Source organism: Mesocricetus auratus, unplaced genomic scaffold, assembly GCF_017639785.1.
Source record: "Mesocricetus auratus isolate SY011 unplaced genomic scaffold, BCM_Maur_2.0 Super-Scaffold_100707, whole genome shotgun sequence".
Classification (NCBI taxonomy): Eukaryota; Metazoa; Chordata; class Mammalia; order Rodentia; family Cricetidae; genus Mesocricetus; species Mesocricetus auratus.
The window spans coordinates 11845064-11867872 of record NW_024429269.1 but is presented as its reverse complement, the minus strand read 5'-3'; the positions used below and the strand labels follow the sequence as shown (position 1 = coordinate 11867872).

At 38.2% G+C, this 22809-nt stretch overlaps 1 protein-coding gene across 1 annotated transcript in view; it reads left to right on the top strand.

Moving 5' to 3' along the window:
• Rnf17 (ring finger protein 17) overlaps nucleotides 1–22809 on the top strand; it is a 108808-nt gene that overhangs the window by 7780 nt on the left and 78219 nt on the right. The window contains exons 3-6 of the mRNA XM_040740720.1: nucleotides 8808–8899; nucleotides 12299–12410; nucleotides 14059–14130; nucleotides 20823–20923. Of these exons, the coding sequence (XP_040596654.1) occupies nucleotides 8808–8899; nucleotides 12299–12410; nucleotides 14059–14130; nucleotides 20823–20923 (377 nt within the window). The remainder of the gene's footprint in view (nucleotides 1–8807; nucleotides 8900–12298; nucleotides 12411–14058; nucleotides 14131–20822; nucleotides 20924–22809) is intronic.

Genomic DNA, 22809 nt, shown 5'->3' with positions numbered 1-22809 from the left:
TATTCTACTCACAGGGGAACACTAGGGTAAGGGTCTGATGCCCTGGATACCAGTCTAACAGATAAAAGACAAGTCATCCCTACCACAAACTAGTCCTTCCTGAACATTGCAGACACTTTCACTGAAAGAAGAAAGGTGACATATCCAGAAATCAATCTAACTCTTAATTCATAAGTCCCTCTGCAAAAACACAAGTAACATGAAAAGTCAAGATAATGCATCTCCTCCAAAATCTGCCAGTCTCAAGAGTAATAAATCTCTGATGAGGACAATTTAGGCAAAATTCCAGACAAAGAGTTCAAAGAATGATGATAAATGTGTTTGAAGAAATTAAAGAAAACACGGTAAACTTCTGAATGAATCCGCAAAAGCGTAAAGACAGCTGAGTAAATCAGGAAGTTAGCACAAGATAACAAGAAAGTGGAATTCAAAATAGAGACTGTTTAAAGGGAAACCATCTGAAGAGATGCCAGAAGTGAAAAATGTAAAAAACTCAGTGAAAATCTTCACTAATTGAGTAGACCACAAGGAGGGCAGTACATGAGGGATTGAAGACAATACAGAAGAGTTGTTGAGGACTGATCATGTTTTTTATGTGGATTTTTGTTTAAATCAAGTCTTGGGGATGCCATAAAAAGACTAAATCTACAGATAACGTATAAAAAGGGGGAAGAATTCTATACTGAAGTCAGATAATATTCCAATTATAGCAGAAAATTTCCTGTGTTAGGGATCTCTAGAGCAGCAGTTCTCAGCCTATGGTTTGAGACCCCTAAACCTCTGTCTCCCAAAATATTTACTACTTATCGCAGTAGCGAAATTACATTTATGAAGTAGCAACAAAAATAATTTTATGGTTGGGGGTCACCACAACATGAGGAACTGTATTAAAGGGTTGAAGTATTAGGAAAACTGAGAACCATTGCTTTAGAGGAACAGAACTTACAGAAATGTGTGTGTGTGTGTACACACATATATATTATAGGGGGAATTTATTAGAATATTTGCAGACTAGGTGGGCAGTAGTGGTACACGCCTTTAATCCCGTCACTTGGGAGGCAGAGGCTGGTGGATCTCTATTAGTTCAAGAAACCAAAAAAAAAAAAAAAAAGAATGTTACAATGGCTGTGTAAGGTTCAAGAATCCAGTAGCTGTTCAGTATGCGAGGTTGGATGTCTCTGCTGTTCTTCAGTATATGCCAAATCCTGAAGAACTAGACTCTAATGCCAGTGAAGAATGGACTTACTATAGTGAGAGCAAGCAAGCAAAAAGAGCAGACTTCTTTCTTCCATATCCTTACATAGGCTGCCAGCAGAAGGTATGGCCCAGGTAAAAGGTAAATCTTCCCATTGCAAAAGATCTGGTAAATTTGGATCTTCCTGCCTCAAATACCCAGGCTAGAAGTGGACCTTCCCACTTGAAGTGATTTAATTAAGAAAAAAATCTCTTACAGCTATTCCCAGCCATTTGGATTTTAGTTAATGCCAGATGTAGTCAAGTTGACAACCAAGAATAGCCATAACATCTCCCTAATCTACAAAGGGGCCCATTCAAGTGTAAGAGGCATAGAACAGTAAATAGCACAGGATAAGAACATTCCCAGTGTCATGCATTAATTAACACACTAAATAAAACAAAGAAAGTGTATTAGAGAGAGAGATTCCATCATAAAAAAAGCAGGCTACAGGAATGTGTGATCATTTAGCCAGCTCTACAGAGTATGTTAAAAGTGATTCTTCAAACTGAAGGGAATGATAAACACAGAAAAAAATAACAGATGCCACAGAAAATGATTTTTTTTTGGTTTTATGAGACAGGGTTTCTCTGTATTGTTTTGGAGGCTGTCGGACCAGCCCAGTCTCGAACTCACAGAGATCTGCCTGCCTCTGCCTCCTGAGTGCTGGGATTAAAGGCGTGTGCCACCACCGCCTGGCGGCAAATGATTTTTAAAACACCAAATTCTCCAAATAAACCAAAATGACATAACTTGATTTATACTTTTCAGTAATAACCCTGTATATTAATGCTCTCACTCCTCTATCAAATGACACACATTAGCAGATTTGATTAAACAAGGTCTGTTTTCTTCCTCCAAGATACATGTCAAAGTTAAACACTGTTTTATGGTAAAGGATGAAAAGTATTCCAAGCAAATGAAACTAGGACTCAAATAGGCATCTCTAACATCTAACAAAATAGACTTCAAACTGAAACTAGTCAGAACAGATAAAGTGACTTCCTACAGATAAAGTGTACAATCGGGAAGGTACAAGAATTCTAAGTATAGGTGCACAAAACTCACAGATTAGCCCAACACAATAATAGTAGGTGACACTCGCCAAGAGAGTATTCTGATGAAAACTAAACATCAGAGTTAAATGACATTATAGAGCCAATGGATTCTGTAAAACCCCACAGAATAGTATCCCATGGAAATTTGTAAAAATAGATCACACATTTTGGTGAGACACAAAACAGGTCTCATCAAGTAGAAGAAAACTGAAATGGTTTCTTGTGGTCTGTCTCACCACTATTGATGGATTGGTCACTAACAATTCCTAGAACTGAATAAAAATGAAGACAAAATGAACCAAAATCTAATGAGATACAATGAAACCAGGGTTCATTATGGAAGACACTGTGGAAGTTTCTCAAAAAGCAAAAAATAGAATTTTCATATGATCTTGGTATTCTGTGCCTGGGCATATACCCAAAAGATTCTATATCCTATCATTTAGATGCTTGCATGTATATGTATTGCCACTCTGTTCATAATAACAAGAGAAATGGAATAAGCTTAGATGTTCATTAGCAGATAAATGAGTAATAAAAATGTGATATATATACACACAATGGAATTTTATTACACCATAAGGAGAAATTGAATTATGTAATTTGCAGGCAAATGGATGGAACTGGGATATATTAAGTGAGGTAACTGGTTCAAAAAGACAAATGCCACATGTACTCTCTAATGCCATTCCTACTTTCTAACTTTCATATCTGTGCATCTCTGTGGATGTGGATACATGTAGATTCTAGGGAAACTAAAAAAGAACCCACTAGAAAAGAGAGGGAGTTTTTAAGAAGGGAAAGTAGAATATGTAATTCAAAAGTGGAAGGGTAGCTACTGAGAGTGAGAAGGTTTGATGGGGGAGGGGGAACAGGAAGAATGAGGAACTAAAGATTGGGAACTAAAGATACATGAAAGACCATGAGAAAATCTAATACTTTAGATAAGCTATTCACCATAAGTATTTAAACACAAGCTGCCCCCTCAAACCATAGGTTATTTTAAAGAAAATTTCCAATAACTCCATGTACCTTATTAGACCACCATGCGTTAAGGTTAGAATTCAACAACACAAAATTGAAGAAACCCTACAAACTCATGGAAATTAAATAATGCACAATTGCACCATTCCTGGGTCAAAGAAGAAATATAAAAAGGAAGACTTCCTAGAAATCAATGAGAATGAAGACACAACATACCCAAACCTATGGAACACTTTGAAAGCAGCGCTAAGATGGAAGTTCATAGCACTAAGTGCCCACATGAAGAAACTGGAGAATAGTGAAACTAGAGAATTAACAGCACAACTGAAAGCCCTAGAACACAAAGAAACAGACTCACCCCAGAGGACATAGATGCCAGGGAATAATCAAATTGAGGGATAAAAATCAATAAAGTAGAAACCAGGAAAACAATACAAAGAATCAATGTAACAAAGAGTTGGTTCTTTGAGAAAATCAATAAGATAGACAAACCTTTATCCAAACTTACCAAATGACAGAGTGTGAACATGCAAATTAACAAAAATCAGAAACGAAAAGGGGGACATAACAACAGACACTGAGGAAATCCAGAGAATCATCTGGTCATACTTTGAAAACCTGAACTCCAACGAAATTTGAAAATCTAAAGGAAATGAACAATTTTCTGGATGGATACCACTTACCAAAATTAAATCAAGAATAGATAAGCAATTTAAATAGACTTAAGCAATTTAAATAACCCCTAAGGAAATAGAAGCAGTCATCAAAAGTCTCCCAACCAAAAAGCCCAGGGCCAGATGGCCTCAATGCAGAATTCTACCAGAAATTCAAAGAACAGTTTATACCAATACTCATCAAAGTTTTCTACTCAATAGAAACAGAAGAGTCTTTGCCAAACTCTTTTTACGAGACTACAATTACCTTGGTACCCAAACCACACAAAAACACAACTAAGAAAGAGAACATCAAACCAATATCCCTCATAAACATTGATGCAAAAGTACTCAATAAAATACTGGAAAATCCATTAATACAAGAAGGATGTCTGTTTCACTATGTTTATAGCAGCATTATTTGTAATAGCCAGAACTTGGAAGCAACCTAGATGCCCCTCAACCGAAGAGTGGATAGAGAAAATGTGGTACATTTACACAATGGAGTACTATTCAGAAAAAAACAATGGAATCCTGAAATTTGCAGGCAAATGGATGGCTCTAAAAGAATCCATCCTGAGCGAGGTAACCCAGTCACAAAAAGAGAACCATGACATGTACTCTCTCATATATGGATTTTAGACCTCTATCTGGGAAGTGCTTGCCTATAATCCCATGAACAGAGAGTCTGGGAAACAGAACCTTCATTCAGTGGCTGATGGAAGCAGAGGCAGACTCCCATGGCTAAGCACTGAGCTGAACTCAAGAAATCCAGTGACAGAGGGAGGACTGATGAGCAAAGGGGTTAAGACTGAGTTGGTTTAACCCTCAGAAACAGCTGACCTGACAAGGGTTAGCTCTTGAATCCCAGACTGATGGCTGGGAATCCAGCATGGGACTGATCAAGACCCCCTGAATGCAGGTGTCAGTGAGGAGACCTAGGTAATCTATTGGGCCTTGGGTAGTAGATCAGTATTTATCCCGGGTATACAAATGGACTTTGGACTCCCATCCAACAATGAGAGACACACTCTCACTCTGAACTCTTGGGGGGAGTGTCCAGGCCCTGCCATGGATGAAATGACAGACTATGGACACCCCCATGGAGGGGAAATGAGGGGATATTCGGGGGGGGGATTGGTGGGAGGGCATGGGAGGATGGGAGGGAAAGGGAGAGGGACCTGGAATTGACATGTGAAGCAACCTTGTGTCTAATTTAAATTTAAAGATAAAAACATAAAAAATACGGGCAAATCTGATCCAGGAACATATCAGAAAACTCATCCACCATGATCAAGTAGGTTTCATCCTAGGGATACAGAAATGGTTCAACATATGAAAATCCATCAATGTAATCTATCATATAAACAAGCTGAGAAACAAAAATCACACGATCATCTCACTAGATGCTGAAAAAAGCCTTTGACAAAATCCAACACCCTTTCATGATAAAGGTCTTGGAGAGATCTGGAATAACAGGAACTTACCTCAACATAATAAAAGTTACATACAGCAAACCAACAGCCAACATCAAACTAAATGGACAAACTCAACGCAATTCCTCTAAAATCAGGAACAAGACAAGGCTGTCCACTCTCTCCATACCTTTTCAAAATTGTCCTTGAAGTTCAAGCTAGAGCAATAAGACAACAAAAGGAGATCAAGGGGATACAAATTGGAAAGGAAGGGGCCAAACTTTGACTATTTGCAGATGATGTGATAAATTACATAAGTGACCCAAAAAAACTCAACTGGAAACTCCTACAGCTGATAAATACCTTCAGCAAAGTGGCAGGATATGAGATCAACTCAAGAAAATCAGTAGCCCTTCTGTATACAGACGACAAAAGGGCTGAGAAAGAAATTAGAGAAACGTCACTCTTGACAATAGCCACAAACAACATAAAATGCCTTAGGATAACATTAACCAGACAAGTGAAAGTCCTATATAGTAAGAACTTTGAGTCTTTAAAGAAAGGAATAAGACACCAGAAAATGGAAAGATCTCCCATGCTCTTGGATAGGTAGAAGCAACATAGTAAAAATGGAAATCTTGCTTAAAGCAGCAATCCCCATCAAAATCCCAACACAATTCTTCACAGACCTTGAAAGAACAATGATCAACTTTGTATAGAAAAACAAAAGACCCAGGATAGCCAAAACAACCTTATTCAACAAGGCAACATCCAGAGACATCACCATCTGTGACTTTAAGCTCTATTACAGAGCTATAGTCCTGAAAACAGCTTAGTTTTGGCACAGAAATAGACAGGTAGACCAATGGAATCAAATTCAACACCCGTATATTAACCCATACACATATGAACACCTGATCTTTGACAAAGAAACTAAAATTATACAATAGAAAAAAGAAAGCATCTTCAACAAATGGTGCTGGCGTAACTGGATGCTGACATGTAGAAGACTGCAGATAGATCCATCTCTATTGCCATGTACAAAACTTAAGTCCAAATGGATCAAAGACCTCAGCATAAATCCAGTCACACTGAACCTATTAGAAGAGAAATTGAACGAATTGGTGCAGGAGACTGCTTCCTGAACATAACTCCAGTAGCACAGACACTAAGATCAACAATTAATAAATGGGACCTCATGAAACTGAGAAGCTTATGTAAGGCAAAGGACACAGTCAGCAAGACAAAAAGACAACCCACAGATTGGGAAAAGATATTCACTAACTCCACATTTGACAGAGGGCTGATCTCCAAAATTTACAAAGAACTCAAAAAGCAAGCCTCCAAAACACCAAAGGATCCAATTAAAATGTGGGGTACAGAGCTAAATAGATAATTCTCAATAGAGGAGACTAAAATGGCTGAGAGACACTTGAGAAAGTGCTCAACATCCCTAGCCATCTGGGAAATGAAAATCAAAACAACTCTGAGATGCCATCTTACTCCTGTCAGAATGGCTAAAATTAAAAACACCAACGACTGTTTATGCTGGAGTGGATGTGGAAAAAGGGGAACACTCCTCCACTGCTGGTGGGAGTGCCAACTTGTACAGCCACATTGGAAATCAGTATGGAGATTCCTCAGGAAAATGGGAATCAGTCTACCAAAAGAACCAGCAATGCCACTCTTAGGCATATTCCTAAAAGATGCCCATTCATACAACAAGGATATCTGTTCCACTATATTCATAGCAGCATTATTTGTAACAGCCAGAACCTGGAAGCAACCTAGATGCCCCTCAACTGAAGAGTGAATAGAGAAAATGTACATTTACACAATGGAGTACTACTCAGCAGAAAAAAAATAATGGAATCTTGAAATTTGCAGGCAAGTGGACAGTACTAGAAGAAACCATCCTGAGTGAGGTAACCCAGTCACAAGAAGACAAACGTGGTATGTACTCACTCATATATGGATTTTAGACATGAATCGGGGAGTGCCTGCCTACAGTCTCACTGTCAGAGAATCTGGGGAACAGAACCTTCATCCAGTGACTGATGGAAGCAGAGGCAGACATCCACAGCTAAACACTGAACTGAACTCCTGGAATCTAGTGACAGAAAGGGAGGACTGATGAGCAAACGGTTCAAGACTGGGCTGGTTTAACCCACAGAAACAGCTGACTTGAACAAGGTGGAGCTCTTGAACCCCAGACTGATGGCTGGGAGGACAGCATAGGACTAATCCAGACCCCCTGAATGTGGGTGTCAGTGAGGAGGCCTAGCAATCTATGGAGCCTTGGGTAGTATTTATCCCTGGCATACAAATTAACTTTGGGTGTTCATCCCACAATGAGGGGTGCTCTCTCAGCCTGAACTCTTCGGAGAGGGTCTAGGCCCTACCCTGGATGAAATGACAGACTCTAGAAATCCCCCATGGAGGGCCTCACCCACCCTGGGGATTGGAATGGGAATTGGGAGGGGGTTGGGGAGCCTGGGTGGGATGGGAGAGGAGGGGAGGGAGAGGGGGCTGGGATTGACATGTGAAGAAAGCTTGTTTCTAATTTAAAGAAAAAAGGTAAGTTCCAGTGCCAGAATGGACTGTAGAGACTCATAACTGGTCAATCTTCTATGAATCATTGGTCAAAGAAGCCCCCAAACTATAAGGCAATTGCAACTACCTTTGGTTGCCCACCAGAGCTAGGTATTAAAACTGTTGCTGAAGGCATCAAATGCTTTGGGTACAGGACCTAGAGAAATCTTCATGGCAACTCCTGGAATGATGAGGGCTAGCTAGCAGGGAGGAACCTTCTAGCCCAATGACAGCTTGATTTCCTTAAAACAAAAATTGAATAAATGGAGAATTGTGCCAGTTTTCTAGAGATAGACTTAATATCCGAAAATTAATCAAAAATAAAATTAATAGACAGGCCTGGTAGCATTGGGATCTTAAGTTCAAGCCAGCCTGGGCAACTTAAGCAAGTAGTTGGGCATACATTTTAGGGTTTGTGTTAGATAGTATTTTGTAGTTTTGAACAGAATAAGGATACCACTCGATATATAGTTTAGTAGCAAATTTTAAAGTATTGTTGTAATCATTTCCTTTAGAATTATAACAAAAGTTATTTTGGTTAATTTAATGTTCTGTTTAATAACCATTAGGGTGCTAAATTTTACCCAAGTTAATTAAGGTAAAACAACAAGTACAGTTTTCCCTTGACTTAAAAAGAATTTTTTTTTTTGTTTTACGAGACAGGGTTTCTCTGTATTGTTTTGGAGGCTGTCGATCCAGCCTGGCCTCGAACTCACAGAGATCCGCCTGCCTCTGCCTCCCGAGTGCTGGGAGAATTACAAAATCTTTATTGCTACCAGTTTTGTTTATAAATAGCACACAAAAAGTTGTTTGGGTTCTGCACTAGTGGATTGAATGACCATGAATTTATTTAATCTTATTTTGTCTTAAGGTTCATACAACTGTCAGTAAGAATCAAGATCATTACTCAATAGATGGATTTTTTAAAGAAGATTCTTCTCTGGAAGCATTGCAACCTAAAGCGTATGTTCACGTGTACACTTACTTTAGCACTTAAAGCTCAGTGTATTTCTAAAACAATTTCAAAAATATTGATAAAATGTTACTGTTAAATGTGTTTGTAGCCTGTAGTTTATAGAGTGCTACTTAAGTTCATTAATTTGTCTTAACTGTTAGTAGAGTGTAGGATCTCTCTCCAAAAGAAGCAGCATTAATTTGTCCTTATTTAAAATAAAAGAGTGCAAAAAAACTTTCAAACAAGAGGCTAAGAATTCAGTTAGCTAAAGTTATTGCAGCTGAATGATAGTAGGTTATAAAGAAAAAAAATACTTTTCTGTTGCTCTTAAGAATGGTATAAATAACCGGGCATTGGTGGCACACGCTGTTAATCCCAGCACTCAGGAGGCAGAGGCAGGTGGATCTCTGTGAGTTTGAGGGCAGCCTGGTCTACAGAGTGAGTTCTAGGACAGCCTCCAAAACAATACAGAGAAACCCTGTCTCGAAAAACCAAAAAGAAAAAAAAAAGAATGGTAGAAATACAGTATGATGGTAAATGTGGTTTGAGAGATGACTTATAAAAAGAAAAATAGCAACTTTTGGATTCTCTTATTTTTCCATTCTTCTATGTGACTTGACTACATACACATTCATAAATACTTGATAGAGATTTTAAGCATATCTGAGCTATTCACAGCCATTATTTTATTATAGCCTTAATGATTTATCTTTTCAAAATCAAAAAACCCTGCTAGTCTATAAGCCCACTTAGGAGCACAGACCCATCTTATTCCTCTTTATATCCCTAGAGCAATACACAGAGCAAACATGTAATGTTTGTTTGATAAAAAGCCATATTTTCAGTAGTTTTTCTGAACTCATATGTTATTTTCATTGTGGACAGTACCATTCCTGGGCTGAGACCTCCCACATTGATCACTAATTAAGAAAATGCCCTACAGACTTGCTTACAGCCCAACTTTGTGGAGGCATTTTGTTAATTGAGGCTCCCTCCTCTCTGATGACTCTAGCATATGTTAAATTGACTTAAAACTAACCAGTACACCAGCTTTGTAGGATCTTACTTACAAAGTTGTTCATATTTACATAGATTTTAACTTTTAAAATCATATTTAATATGATTGCCTAGGAGTAAAAACATAGGGGTTTTCAAGGAACTCTCATTTGGAACTAATTTTATAAATAATACCAAGTAAATTATCCAAATTTCTCATATTGTTATTCATTTATCACCTACATATTCTTGCTTTGTCAATATCTTCTGTGTCTATATCCTGTCTTGCATTGCTACTACCCCACTTAATGCACGTTTTCTTTTCTCTAGATCATTTTACTTACATTTTTCCTTGCTCTCTAGTTCTTCCTGGCTTATCCAGTTAAAATTCCAAATTCTTTAAACTTATATTATTGGATGTTCACACTGCCTCCATCGTTTTTCTTTTCATACTTTGAGTTAGGGGGAGACTAAAGGAATAAATCTGGTTATATCTTTGGGTGGAAAACCAGGTGCTTCAGGTGAGAAGTCTGGCATCTAGGTGTTGACATAGTACTACTCTTACCTCCTACAAACATAAGCTTTGTGCAGATGATGAGAACACAACGTTAGGAATCATTGTGATTCAGTGGTCTTAGGTTTTAATCTCCACAGAGTAGCCATTTTTTTATCAAATTTGGAGTTGCTAAATTTGGGCATCTGCAAAAGTCAGACATAATTCATTGAGCAGTGTAGACTGAGTTTTAAAAAGAATAGGGATTGTGGTAGATGAAGAGGGCTTACTCCCACCAGAGGAGGCAGCAGTTCTTCCTCCATGCTAGCCAATCATTGTGTGTTAAGACTACACAGAGCTTTCTGCTCCTTTGCTTTTTTCCAAAGGTCTTTCTTTTGAAATTTTCTGACTTAAAGCATCATGCAAGTTAGATTATACTCTTGTCTGTATATGTGTAATGTCTAGTAAAAGTTCAAACTTTGTTCTAAATGACAAATCTTCTAATTAAACACGCCATATAAATTATATTAGAAACTCGTCATTCTTAAATGCAGTTTGATTTAGACAAGTTTTATGTAATTTGTTTTGTGTGGCATTTCAAGTTTTCTGAGATAGGATCTCTTGTTACACAAGTTTATCAGTACACTTTTAGTAACTGACATTTCTACATATAAGTGCTTCTTATTTGTATGCATGAGTTACTTTAATTGGTGATCTTAAAACATTTCAGTTATTATTAGTATTCTTCCCCCAAATACCAAGTAAAGGTGACTAAGAAATTAGATCATGTGGATGGCACTAGAAGAAACCATCCTGAGTGAGGTAACCCAGTCACAAAAAGAGAAACACGACATGTACTCTCTCATATATGGATTTTAGACATAGATCTGGGGAGTGCCCGCCTACAATCCCATGGCCAGAGAGTCTGGGAAACAGAACCTTCATTCAGTGGCTGATGGAAGAAGAGGCAGACTCCCACAGCTAAACACTGAGCTGAACTCAAGAAATCCATCCAGTGACAGAGGGAGAACTGATGAGCAAAGGGATTAAGACTGGGCTGGTTTAACTCCCAGAAACAGCTGACCTGACAAGAGTTAGCTCTTGAATCCCAGACTGATGACTGGGAATCCAGCATGGGACTGATCAAGACCCCCTGAATGTGGGTGTCAGTGAGGAGGCCTAGGTAATCTATTGAGCCTTGGGTAGTAGATCAGTATTTATCCCGGGTATACAAATGGACTTTGGGCACCCATCCAACAATGAGAGATACACTCCCACCCTGGACTCTTGGGGGAGGGTCTAGGCCCTGCCCTGGATGAAATGACAGACTATGGACACCCCCATGAAGAGCCTCACCCTCCCTGGAGAAATGAGGGGATATTGGAGGGGCTGGTGGGAGGGCACGGGAGGATGGGAGGGAAAGGGAGAGGGACCTGGAATTGACATGTGAAGCAACCTTGTTTCTAATTTAAATTTAAAAATAAAATATAACAAAAAACCCATTTCACAAAATTAAAGTAATTCATATTAAAAAAAAGAAATTAGATCATGGTATAAGCCATTACTTTTAGGAATTTGCTTAAGTTAAATTTATATTAAAGCCGGGCGGTGGTGGCGCACTTTAATCCCAGCACTCGGGAGGCAGAGGAAGGCGGATCTCTGTGAGTTCGAGGCCGGGCTGGACCGATAGCCTCCTAAACAATACAGAGAAACCCTGTCTCGTAAAAACCAAAAAAAATTTATATTAAAATTAAATTATGTGAAAGTAATTTTTATTCATGGATTCTCCTTACTGGTAATTGAAAATATAGTCTTATAAGTCATCATCTGAATTATTTTTGATAGTGAATAAAAATGAGAAGGCTATGGATATTATATTCATGCTTGTATTACAGATAACACATTTGACCTTTTTCAGGGTAAAGGACTGCTCTTCAGATGTTAAAAAGACAGTGGACCAGCTAATTGTTGATTTGGAACATTCATCTTCCATACACAGGATTGTTTCAAGCCCATCAGCTATAATGTTGGTATGAAAAACATTGGTCACGAAACATTGTGAAACCAAACATTTTGCTAGGTAGCTGAACTGTTCTGTTCCTCTTTAGGGTACCTACAATTATTAGTTCTTTTATGTAGTTATGAATTCCTCATAATTACAATTATGAAGGCTAAAAGTAACAAACCCACTTTCCTTTCTTGCAATTTTTGCTTTACTCTCTGCTTGAACAGTTTTAACCTGTGTTTTTGATGAACCTGTTTGTAACTCTCTCTTTTTCATGAGGCATACTTTGACTTGGTTTTGAAGTTCTTGATATTTTCCTGCATATAGTTTTTTCCTCTGTGAACCTATTCACTTAATCCAAATTCCCTGAAGTATGTACAGTTAAAATTTTCTAAATTCTGAATATAGTTTCCCAATTATGTTTATGACAGCTAAGCTAAGAGGCAGAACTGCATTCATTATTGATAGTGATATTGTTTGTTGTTGAAGATTGATTTTACCTTTTACTGTTATGAATAATGTTAATGATAAACATTTACTGAATTTGAGCCTAGAACAGACTCTAAAATGAAGCTAAGTGAAACAGAGTTTTTGTTTTGTTTGGTTTTTTGGGGGACAGGGTTTTGAGACAGGGTTTCTCTGTGGCTTTGGAGGCTGTCATGGAACTAGCTCTTGTAGGCTGGTCGCAAACTCACAGAGATCTGCCTGCCTCTGCCTCCGGAGTGCTGGAATTAAAGGCCTGCACCAGCACCACCCGGCTTTATTTTGTTTTTTTAAAAATCATTGCTGGTTTGGAAGAGGAGAATGAAGTATAAATTGTACTCAGTTCTCTTTTGTTTTAACTCTAATTTAAAAACATAAAATAGAACTTCATCATGTTGCCCAAGCTGTACTTGAACTCACTACATAACTCAAGATGATCTGATCCTCCTCCCTGTACTTCCCAAGCACTCTGTTACAAATTAAACTCTTTTTTTTTTTTTTTGGTTTTTACGAGACAGGGTTTCTCTGTATTGTTTTGGAGGATATCGGTCCAGCCCGGCCTCGAACTCACAGAGATCCGCCTGCCTCTGCCTCCCGAGTGCTGGGATTAAAGGTGTGTGCCACCAGCGCCCGGCATAATCATCTTTTTTTAAAAACTGTTTGCCTGTATGCTTTTTTCATGATACCTTTTCTGAGATGATTTTAAATTGAAAAATGGACTCATAGTACAATTTTACTGTTAAACACTATATTTATGGGTAGCCTTGGTGGCACATGTTTGTACTACCAATGTTTGGGAGGTTGAGGAAGATGGCTCACAGGTCACTAGGTATGTTGGTGTATTACTAACAAAGACAGGGGCAGGAAGATTATTGCAAGTTTGAAGACAGCCTGATCTACATAAATGAGTTCCTCTACTGAATGAGGATACAGCTCAGTGGTAGAATGGTTGCCTAGCATGCCTAAGGTCCAGGGTTTCTATCCATGGAGTATAAATAAAATTGTTAGTTTTTTAAAATTTTAGATAGGCTGGATTAGAAGTATTTTTATTGTTGTTGCCTGCTTTTATGCTTCATTAATAGATCTTTGTTGCATTTGTAACCAAAATTACAGCTCAAGATTTTACAACTATAATATATCTAAGTGTCTATTTTTGTGTTTTATATTTGTATATTGTTCTCTATTCTTAGGAGACAGAAGAAATTGATGAAGCACTGAAGATAGCAGGCTATAATTTTGAGCAATTGAGTAATGCTATAAAAGTAAGCACTTTGAATAATTATACCAGGAGGTAAATCATGGCCTCTTTATGAAAAAAACACATTTTAATAAATGTTATAATAATAAGCTTGCAAATAAAACATCATATACCAATATTTACCACATCTGAACTCCATACATCTCACTGAACTCTACAGGTTACAACAGCAACTCTTAAGCTGTCATGCTTCATGTTAGATTTTATACTTCATTAATTTACCACCAGAAATTCATGGCACAGTTAGAACTAAAGTAACCATTAGCTTCAAAACCTCTTCCATAACTTATGTCTTTTTTTTAATCTCTTATACTTGTCATTTCTTGTTCTCTGTCTACATCTTATACTGTACACACTTACATGTGTTTACATACATACATATATATTATTGGCTGTGTTCTGCATATGAGTAAGAACATGTGAGTAGTTTTTTCTTCCTGAGACTGTGTACCTTCACTTACTATTATACATTCTAAGTCCACCCATTTCCTCTTTTTAGGGAATAGGGTGTGGCAGTATGGTAGATTGAACCTAGAGTGTGATGCATGTGAAGCAAGCCCTCTACCACTGAGCTACAGCCCCAGCCAAAATGATTTCTATAAGTGTATATATTTGTATGTATATCTCCAAAGTTAGGTTTTGCTCTCTTTTTTTAAACACAATAATATAATAATAGAGAAACATGCAAAAGAATTGAAAACTATCCCTGCCCCATGGCCTGCTAGGATTGGGTTTGTAACATTGTTATTCTAAGAAGGTTAATAAATCAGAGACTGTGAGGAATCAGGATATGTCCTTTCTGTAAACTGAATTTTCATCTTTGCAGAATTTGTCCTCTAACACAGAGAGTCTCATTCTCTTTGCTGCTTGCTCTACCTGACAAGAAACTAGCCCTTAAGCACCCATCAACAACAGTTTTAGTATTAAGGATTTCCAGGTCTTTTAGCTGGTTATGTTGTTACTACTTTTTTATACAGAAGAGGGAGATATTGTGGATTGACTAAATTTCACTAAAAAAAATAAAGCTTTCAATGGCTATTACTTCATTTGTTAAATATTTAAACAGTATTTTTTGATTTTCAGTGAACACATATTATACTTTCTTGTTTAAATTTAATGCTATGAATTTAATTCTGCTTGACACTATTGTAAAAGGAATTGCTTCCTTAATTTCATTTTCAAACTCTTACTGCTAAGTAGAAGTATAATTAATACTCTGTTTAAAAAGTTATCTTTCTCAAAAGGAATTAGAAATACAATAAGAGTAATGGAGTAGTCATGAGAAAGAAAAACATTGAGAAAAGGAGGGAATAAAGAGTTACCTGTGATGACAAGCTTGGACCTCTACATTAAAATAACAGGTGCATATTTCAACATCTGAATTTGAAAGGTGCATAGTTCAGCTCCAAGCCAGGCATCTTCTGTTCCAAACTTAATTCCTTTTTTTTTATAATGCACAATATATCTATCCTAGCCTATCATCCCTCAAAACTTATAGTTCCAGTACTAACCTAATACCAAAATCTTAAGTATCTTCTGAATCGCATGTAGGTGAGATTTGGTGTGCTTGATTCATCCTGGAACAAAATTATTTTCCAACAGTGAACCTGTGAATGCAAAGTAGTAATCTGCTTCATAATACTTTCTGAGACAGGCATAAGGCAGGCATGGCCATACCAAAAGGAAAAAAAATACAGGAATATAGAGGGTCTTAAGCAAAAAAAGAATTAATGATTTAAAAATTAACATAAAATAGCTAACATTTTCACTCATTTTTGTTGTTTGTTCATAGAATGTATTATGCAGTATATTTTATTAAATATATTTTACTGAAAATTTTTCATGTATTTTGATCATGTTTTTCCTTCCCACAGTCTTCCCAGATTCTCCCCACCTCTCTACCAACCCAACTTTTCATTTTTTTTCAAAAAGAAGAGGAAACATAGCACCAAAATAAACCACAAAAATACAAAAATGAAAATCAAACAAACAAAATACCAATAAGACAAAATTCCAAAATGAAACAAAAAGTTCACAAAACTACCGTGGAGTTTATTTTGTGTTGGTCAGCTACCCTGGGGCATGGGGCCTGCCCTGAAGTGCAGTTTATATACCCATTGAGACTCCATTAGAGAAAATAGATTTTTTCCTTTGCTAGTAAATATCAATTGCAGATAGTTTCTTTGTTAGGAGTGGGAATTACACTGCAATAGCTCTTGCAGGTGAATCTGGAAAGTGAGCCAGGTGATCAATTTCTAAGACACCGGGGACGATTCAGGGAATCACTGTCTATTTCCCTTCTCAGTGTTGGGTCCTGTGTGGATTGTGTGTGTGTGTGCTGTCACAGTATCTGTAAGTTCATATATACATCAGTCTTTGTTGCATCTAGATCTTGTTTCCTTGGAGTCATCCATTATAGTCACCCATTTCCTCTGACTGTTAGCAATCTTTCTGCTTCCTTTTCCACATATACCTGAGTGCTTGTGGGGGAGGGGATTTTGAAGACATCTCATTTAGGACTGAGAGCTCCAAAGTGTCTCACTCTCTGCATATTGTCCAATTGTAGATCTCTGTATTCGTTTCCATCTACTGCAAGTAGAAGCCCTCTGATGAGGACTGAGTGAGGCACTGATCTGTGGGTATATTAGTATGCCCTTTCTAGTTATTGTATTACTATGGCCCTTTAGCACAGTGGTTCTCAACCTTCTTAATGCTGCATCCCTTTAATACAGTCTCTCTCCTGTTGTGAGGACCCATACATTATTTTGTTGCTACTTCATAACTGTTGCTTTCTACTGCTATGAATTGTAATTTAAATATCTGATATGCAGGATATCTGAATAACTCACGGGTTGAGAACCATTGCATTAGCAGAAGAATAATAGATTTTTCCTCTAGGGCCCATGACCTATTTAGTATAAGGCCCTCAGCCACTAAAGCAGTGACTGCTGTGGGTTCCATTTCATGGAGTGGGCATTAAGTACAATCAAAAGCTCCTATAACATCCATGCTACTATAACACCAGTATGCCTTGCAGGCAGGTCTTTGTAGGTTGCAAGGGGTATAGCTGGGTAATATTGATGATAGAGTATCAATTGAAGTTGGGGTGAACTTTCTACTTGGGGACCAGCTCAGCTTCTCAGGGTTCATCAGTGACATAAGTAAGCACTGTCTTCAGCAAATAAGGCCGTGCTGTCAGACTGTAGAGAGCCTTGGCATTAGCCTGTGATGTTTAGAGGTTTACATGGAGCCCCTTTGGTGAATGACTCAACAAGACATAACTCATTTCTGGTATTGGAGGTTTTACTTGGTGATATAAGGTGTCTAGTTGGGGCATTGTGTCCCCCTCTTTGGTGATTCCATGTGTGTGCGTGAGTGCGTGCGTGCTTACGTGCATGTGTGTCTGTGTGTGTGTGTGTGTGTGTGTGTGTGTGTGTGTGTGTGTTTTAGGAAGCTTCTGCAGTAGTAGGTTTCCATATAGTTTTACAAACAGCCTCGTTGTTCTTCCCCATAGTCCCTCCTTTACCCTTCCCTTTCACCCACCTCCCTATTCAATCCTCCTAGTTTCCCAATTTTCTCTCCATAATTCTGTTCTGTTTTCCCTTCCTTGAGACATACTCTCTTCCCCACTAATACCTTACTAGGTACCTAACCTCTGTGACTATTTGAATTGGCATACATTTTGAAAGCTTAAAAGCTAACATCCACATGTAAGAGAGTGAGTTACCTCACTCAGGATGTTTTTTTCCTATCTCCATCTGTTTACTTACAAATATCATAATTTAATTTTTTACTTAAGCTGAATAATCTATTGTGTAAATGTGCCACAGTTTCACTCTCCATTTGTCAGTTGAAAGACATATAGGCTATTTCCAATTTCTGGCTGTTACGAGTAGAAGAGCAGTGAAAATGGGTAAGCAAGCATCTCTGTAGTAGGATGTAGAGTCTTTTGGGTGTATGCCCAAGAGCAGTAGAGGTCGGTCTTCAGGTAGATTCATTCCCAGCTTCTTGAGAAAACACTGATTTCCAGAGTGGCTGTACCAGTTTGCACTCCCTCCAGCAGTGAAGTGTTCCTTGCTAGCTTGAGATATCATTTGTTTTATTGATCTTGGCCATTGTGACTGGGGTAAAATGAAATCTAAAAGTAGTTTTTTGTTTACATTTCCCTTATGGTTAAGGATGTTGAACATCTCTTTAAGTGTTTCTTGGTAATTTGTGTTTCATCTTTTGAGGACTCTGTTTAGACTTGTACCCTGTTTTTAATTGGCTTGCTTTCTTGATACTGCATTTTTAGATCTTTACATATTTAGCTACTAATTATGCATGATTGATTGTTAAAGATCTTTTCCTATTCTGTAGGCTGCCCTTTGCCCAAACGCTGTGTTATTTGCCATATACCTTTTCAGCTTCCTGAGATCCAGTTAATTAATTGTGGGTCTTAGTGTCTGCTATCAGTGTCCTGTTCAGAATATACTTTTCTTGTGCCAACGAGTTCAAGCCAATTTCTCACTTCCTCTTCAGTCAGATTCAGGGTGTCTAGTCTTACACTGAAGTCTGTCTTAGTTAAGGTTTCTGTTGCTGGGATGAAATACCATGACTAGAAAGCAAGTTGGGGAGGAAAGGGTTTATTTATTTGGCTTACCCTTCCATGTTGTTGTTCATCACCAAATGAAGTCAGGACGGAACTCAAATGGGGCAGGAACCCAGAGGCAGAGCTGATACAGCAACCATGGAGGAGGGCTGCTTATTGTCTTGCTCCTCATGGTTTGTTAAGCCTGCTTTCTTATAGAACCAAGGACTCCCTGCCCAGTGGTGACACTACTCACAATGGCCTGCCCTCTCCCACATTGATCACTAAAAGAGAAAATGCCTTACAGCTGGATCTCATGGAGGCATTTCCTCAACTGAGATTTCTTCCTCTCTGATTACTCTAGCTTGTGTCAAGCTGACAAGCCAGTACAAACTTTGATACATTTGGAGTTAAGTTTCATGCAAAATAATAGGTAGGAATCTATTTTCTTTCTAATACATAAAGCCATCCAGTTTGACCAGCACCATTTGTTGAAGATGTTGTCTTTTTTTCCAGTGTATATTTTTGGCTTTGTCAAAATATACACTGTGTACATATATGTGTGGATTTATGGCTGGTTCTTCAGTTCAATTCCATTAATCAATGTGTCTGTCTGGTTTTGTTTGTTTTGTCAGTACCACACTATTTTAATTTTAGTAGCTCTGTAATATAATTTGAAATCAGGGTGGTGATATCTCCAGCAACTCTTTTATCATTCAGGATTGTTTTAGCTATTCTGTTTGTGTGTGTGTGTGTGTGTGTGTGTGTGTGTGTGTTTGTGTTTCCATATGAAATTGAAGATTCCTTTTTTAAATTTCTGTAAGAATTATGCTGGAATTGTTTTATTAGTTCATTCAACTATATTTTCATTAAGGCATTTATTCCTATCCTCTTTAAGGTCGTTGAATGTGTTCATGATTGCTGTCTTGAAATTGTTATCTTCTGTTTCAGCTGAATTTGTATTTCTTGGGGCCTATTACAATGGGTTAATGGCTTCTGAAGGACTATTATCTTGACTTTTTTTTTTTTTTTTGGTTTTACGAGACAGGGTTTCTCTGTATTGTTTTGGAGGCTGTTGGACCAGCCCAGCCTCGAACTCACAGAGATCTGCCTGCCTCTGCCCCCCGAGTGCTGGGATTAAAGGCGTGTGCCACCACCGCCCGGCTATCTTGACTGTTTATGTTTGTGTTTTTGTACTGGTATCTAGGACTCTGGAGTTATGATGTTTGAGGTGTTTCTTGGTGTAGATATAAGCAATTGTCTTTGTAGGATGGGTGTTCATTCTTTGGTTGCTGTTTCGCATTCTGAATCCTAGGCCAGTGTAGTAGCTGTAGGGCCCCTGGTAGGTCTGTGGATGATACATAAGCCTGGAGATGGGCTAGGCAGAAAGGCTGAGAAGAGACAAGAAAAGAACTGGGGAAACCTGGGTCCACACCAAAAAGCAGTCCCTAGAAAATGAAGGTATGGTGTGAGGAGAGGCTCCTGCCTGAAGTAAGACTAAGTCTAGAGATAGGAATGAAACAACTAGGGGACCCTAGGTCTGCACCAAGAGCTGAGATGTGTTTTCTAGCTTTGCTTTGGGGATTTTGGGGTTTGGTTTGTTTGTTTGTTTGTTGCAATAATTTAGAGAGTACCGCTGTAGAGAAATTTTGTTGTCCAAAATGACTTTTGTTCTGTAATGACAAAAAGGGATAAGAAAAAAAGTTTATAAAACCCATCAGTAGGATGAAATGACAGACTCTGGAGATCCTCCATGGAGTGGAGATTGGGTGGGGGACTGGGAAGCCTGGTGGGTGGGTGCAAGGGAGGAGGGGAGGGAGAGGGAGCTGGGATTGACATGTGAAGCATGCTTGTTTCTAACTTAATGGAAAAAAGGGGAAAAAACTATCATTAGATTTTTAGTTTTTTCAAGTTATCAGTACAAAAATGCCTACAAGATGTCATCTTGCTGATAAGCACCAGAATGTAAAGTTGAACTTAATGATTTGCTCTATTTATTATCTTATCAACTCTGTGGCTATTTTTAAAAAGTCTAGAAAGTATCTTTTACAATCAACAATATATTGACAATACAACTACTCCAAAGTAGAAATACCAGGTTAGTTTACTCAATTATTTTTTTCCAGATGCTTGATAGCACACAAAATCAAACAAGAGAGGAGACAGACAGTCTAACAGAGGTTGTGGAGAAACAATTTGATAAACTTCTTGCTTCTCTTGATTCCAGGTAATAACTTAAAAGTACAGGCTTGATGAAAGCAATGTTCTTAATATTAACTTGTCATTCTGTTCCTTTGTTCAAATGTTCAAATAGACTGAAGTAACATGTTACTTTAAAACAAACTTAGAAGGTAGTAGGTGAGACAGGGTTTCTTCTCTGTAGCTTTGAAGCCTGTCCAGGAACTCACTCTGTAGACCAGGCTGGCCTGGAACTCAGAGATCTGCCTGCCTCTGCCTCCTGAGTGCTGGGATTAAAGGTGTGTACCACCACCGGCAGCCACCACCACCACCATCACCACCCTGTGTATGTGAGTCCTAAGGGCTGATTTCTAGCTAGATGTGGTGACTCATAAGACTGGGCAACAGTGTAAGATCCTGCCAAAAAAAGAAAAAGAAAGAAAGAAAAGAAACAAAAAGACTGGCTTTCATAAGTTCAAATGAAAAACTTTCTGTACTTCAAAATTTTGTCTGTTTTTGAAATTCCAAAGCTAACTTTAGAGTTAGCATAGTTCTTTCATTGTATCGGTTTCCCATCCCTCATTTGCACACATATATGTGTGTGCACATGCATGTGCTGTTTAAAGATAGGGTACCACTGTGTAGCCTACCTAGGGTGAGCATGATCCTCTTACCCAGCCCCCAAGTACTAGTACAGGTCTGAGCTACCACCTTTCTTTCTTAAAGCAATTAACAAAGAAAAATATTTTCATAGCCTAACTCATGTTGTAGAAGTCACATATTGGAGGAACTACAACCAACTTTTTTCTTCTACATGGGCCTATAATTTTCTTATGTGCTTATTTGCACCAGAAAAGAAGGCTTTCTGATAGGCAGTTACTAAACAGTAATACTACCTTTTTCAAAGCTATTTGACATCTTATTTTTAATCACTTATGTTTTAAGAAAAAGACTCATAAAACTTTTGATAGGACTAAAGCAATGTACTTAGTAATGTCATTTGTCCATTTGTCTCTACACCAATCTCCTTAAATTTTTATGGCATTTTATGCCCAGTGCATAAAATGGTTGATTCCACCCCCCCCAATGCAGTGCGCATGCTTTGGTACTACAGATTAGACCAAGACCTTGTGTGTGCTAGTCAAGTGTTCTGCCATTGAAGGATGTACCTAGATGCAAACGTTTTTATGAAGTCCAGCTGATTTGTTAATTTCTTTTGTTACCGTTTATGCCTTTGGTTTTCTTTCCCCTGTGCTTTCTCTTGAGGTTGTCACTACTAGACCTCTGGTTTTGACTCTGTCCTGCTTTGCTTTCTATTGCTGGCTGGCTCTGTGGCTCGTGCTCAGCTAGGTTTCTTATAGAGCCCATGCCCACTTGCCCAGGGATGTTGTCCACAGTCAGTTAGGTCCTTCTACATCAATCACAAATCAAGATAATCTCTTAGGTAAGGCCTTTGCATGAGCCATATTATCTTGTAGTTGTTACTCATTCATATTCCTGGTAGTGTTTGTGTTGAAACTTGGGCATGAAAAACTAGCAAAATTTTTTTTTTTTTTTGGTTTTACGAGACAGGGTTTCTCTGTATTGTTTTAGAGGCTGTCGGTCCAGCCCGGTCTCGAACTCACAGAGATCCACCTGCCTCTGCCTCCTGAGTGCTGGGATTAAAGGCGTGCACCACCATCGCCCGACGCAACTTTTTTTTTTCCAGTCTTTATAGCCTAATTTTTGCTGGAACATTCTGAACCTTAGAATCAGTATAAGATAAAGGCTTCAGGCCTGATCCTGTGTGGCCCAAGTATAGCTTTGTCAGTTCCTCTGTGTACACAACTACTTTTATGTCTTAATTTCAAAAGAATCTCAACTTCTCCTACATCTCAAGTTTTCTGTTGTATATCTACCTATAATCTCTTAACCCTTTATGTATGTCTTACTTCG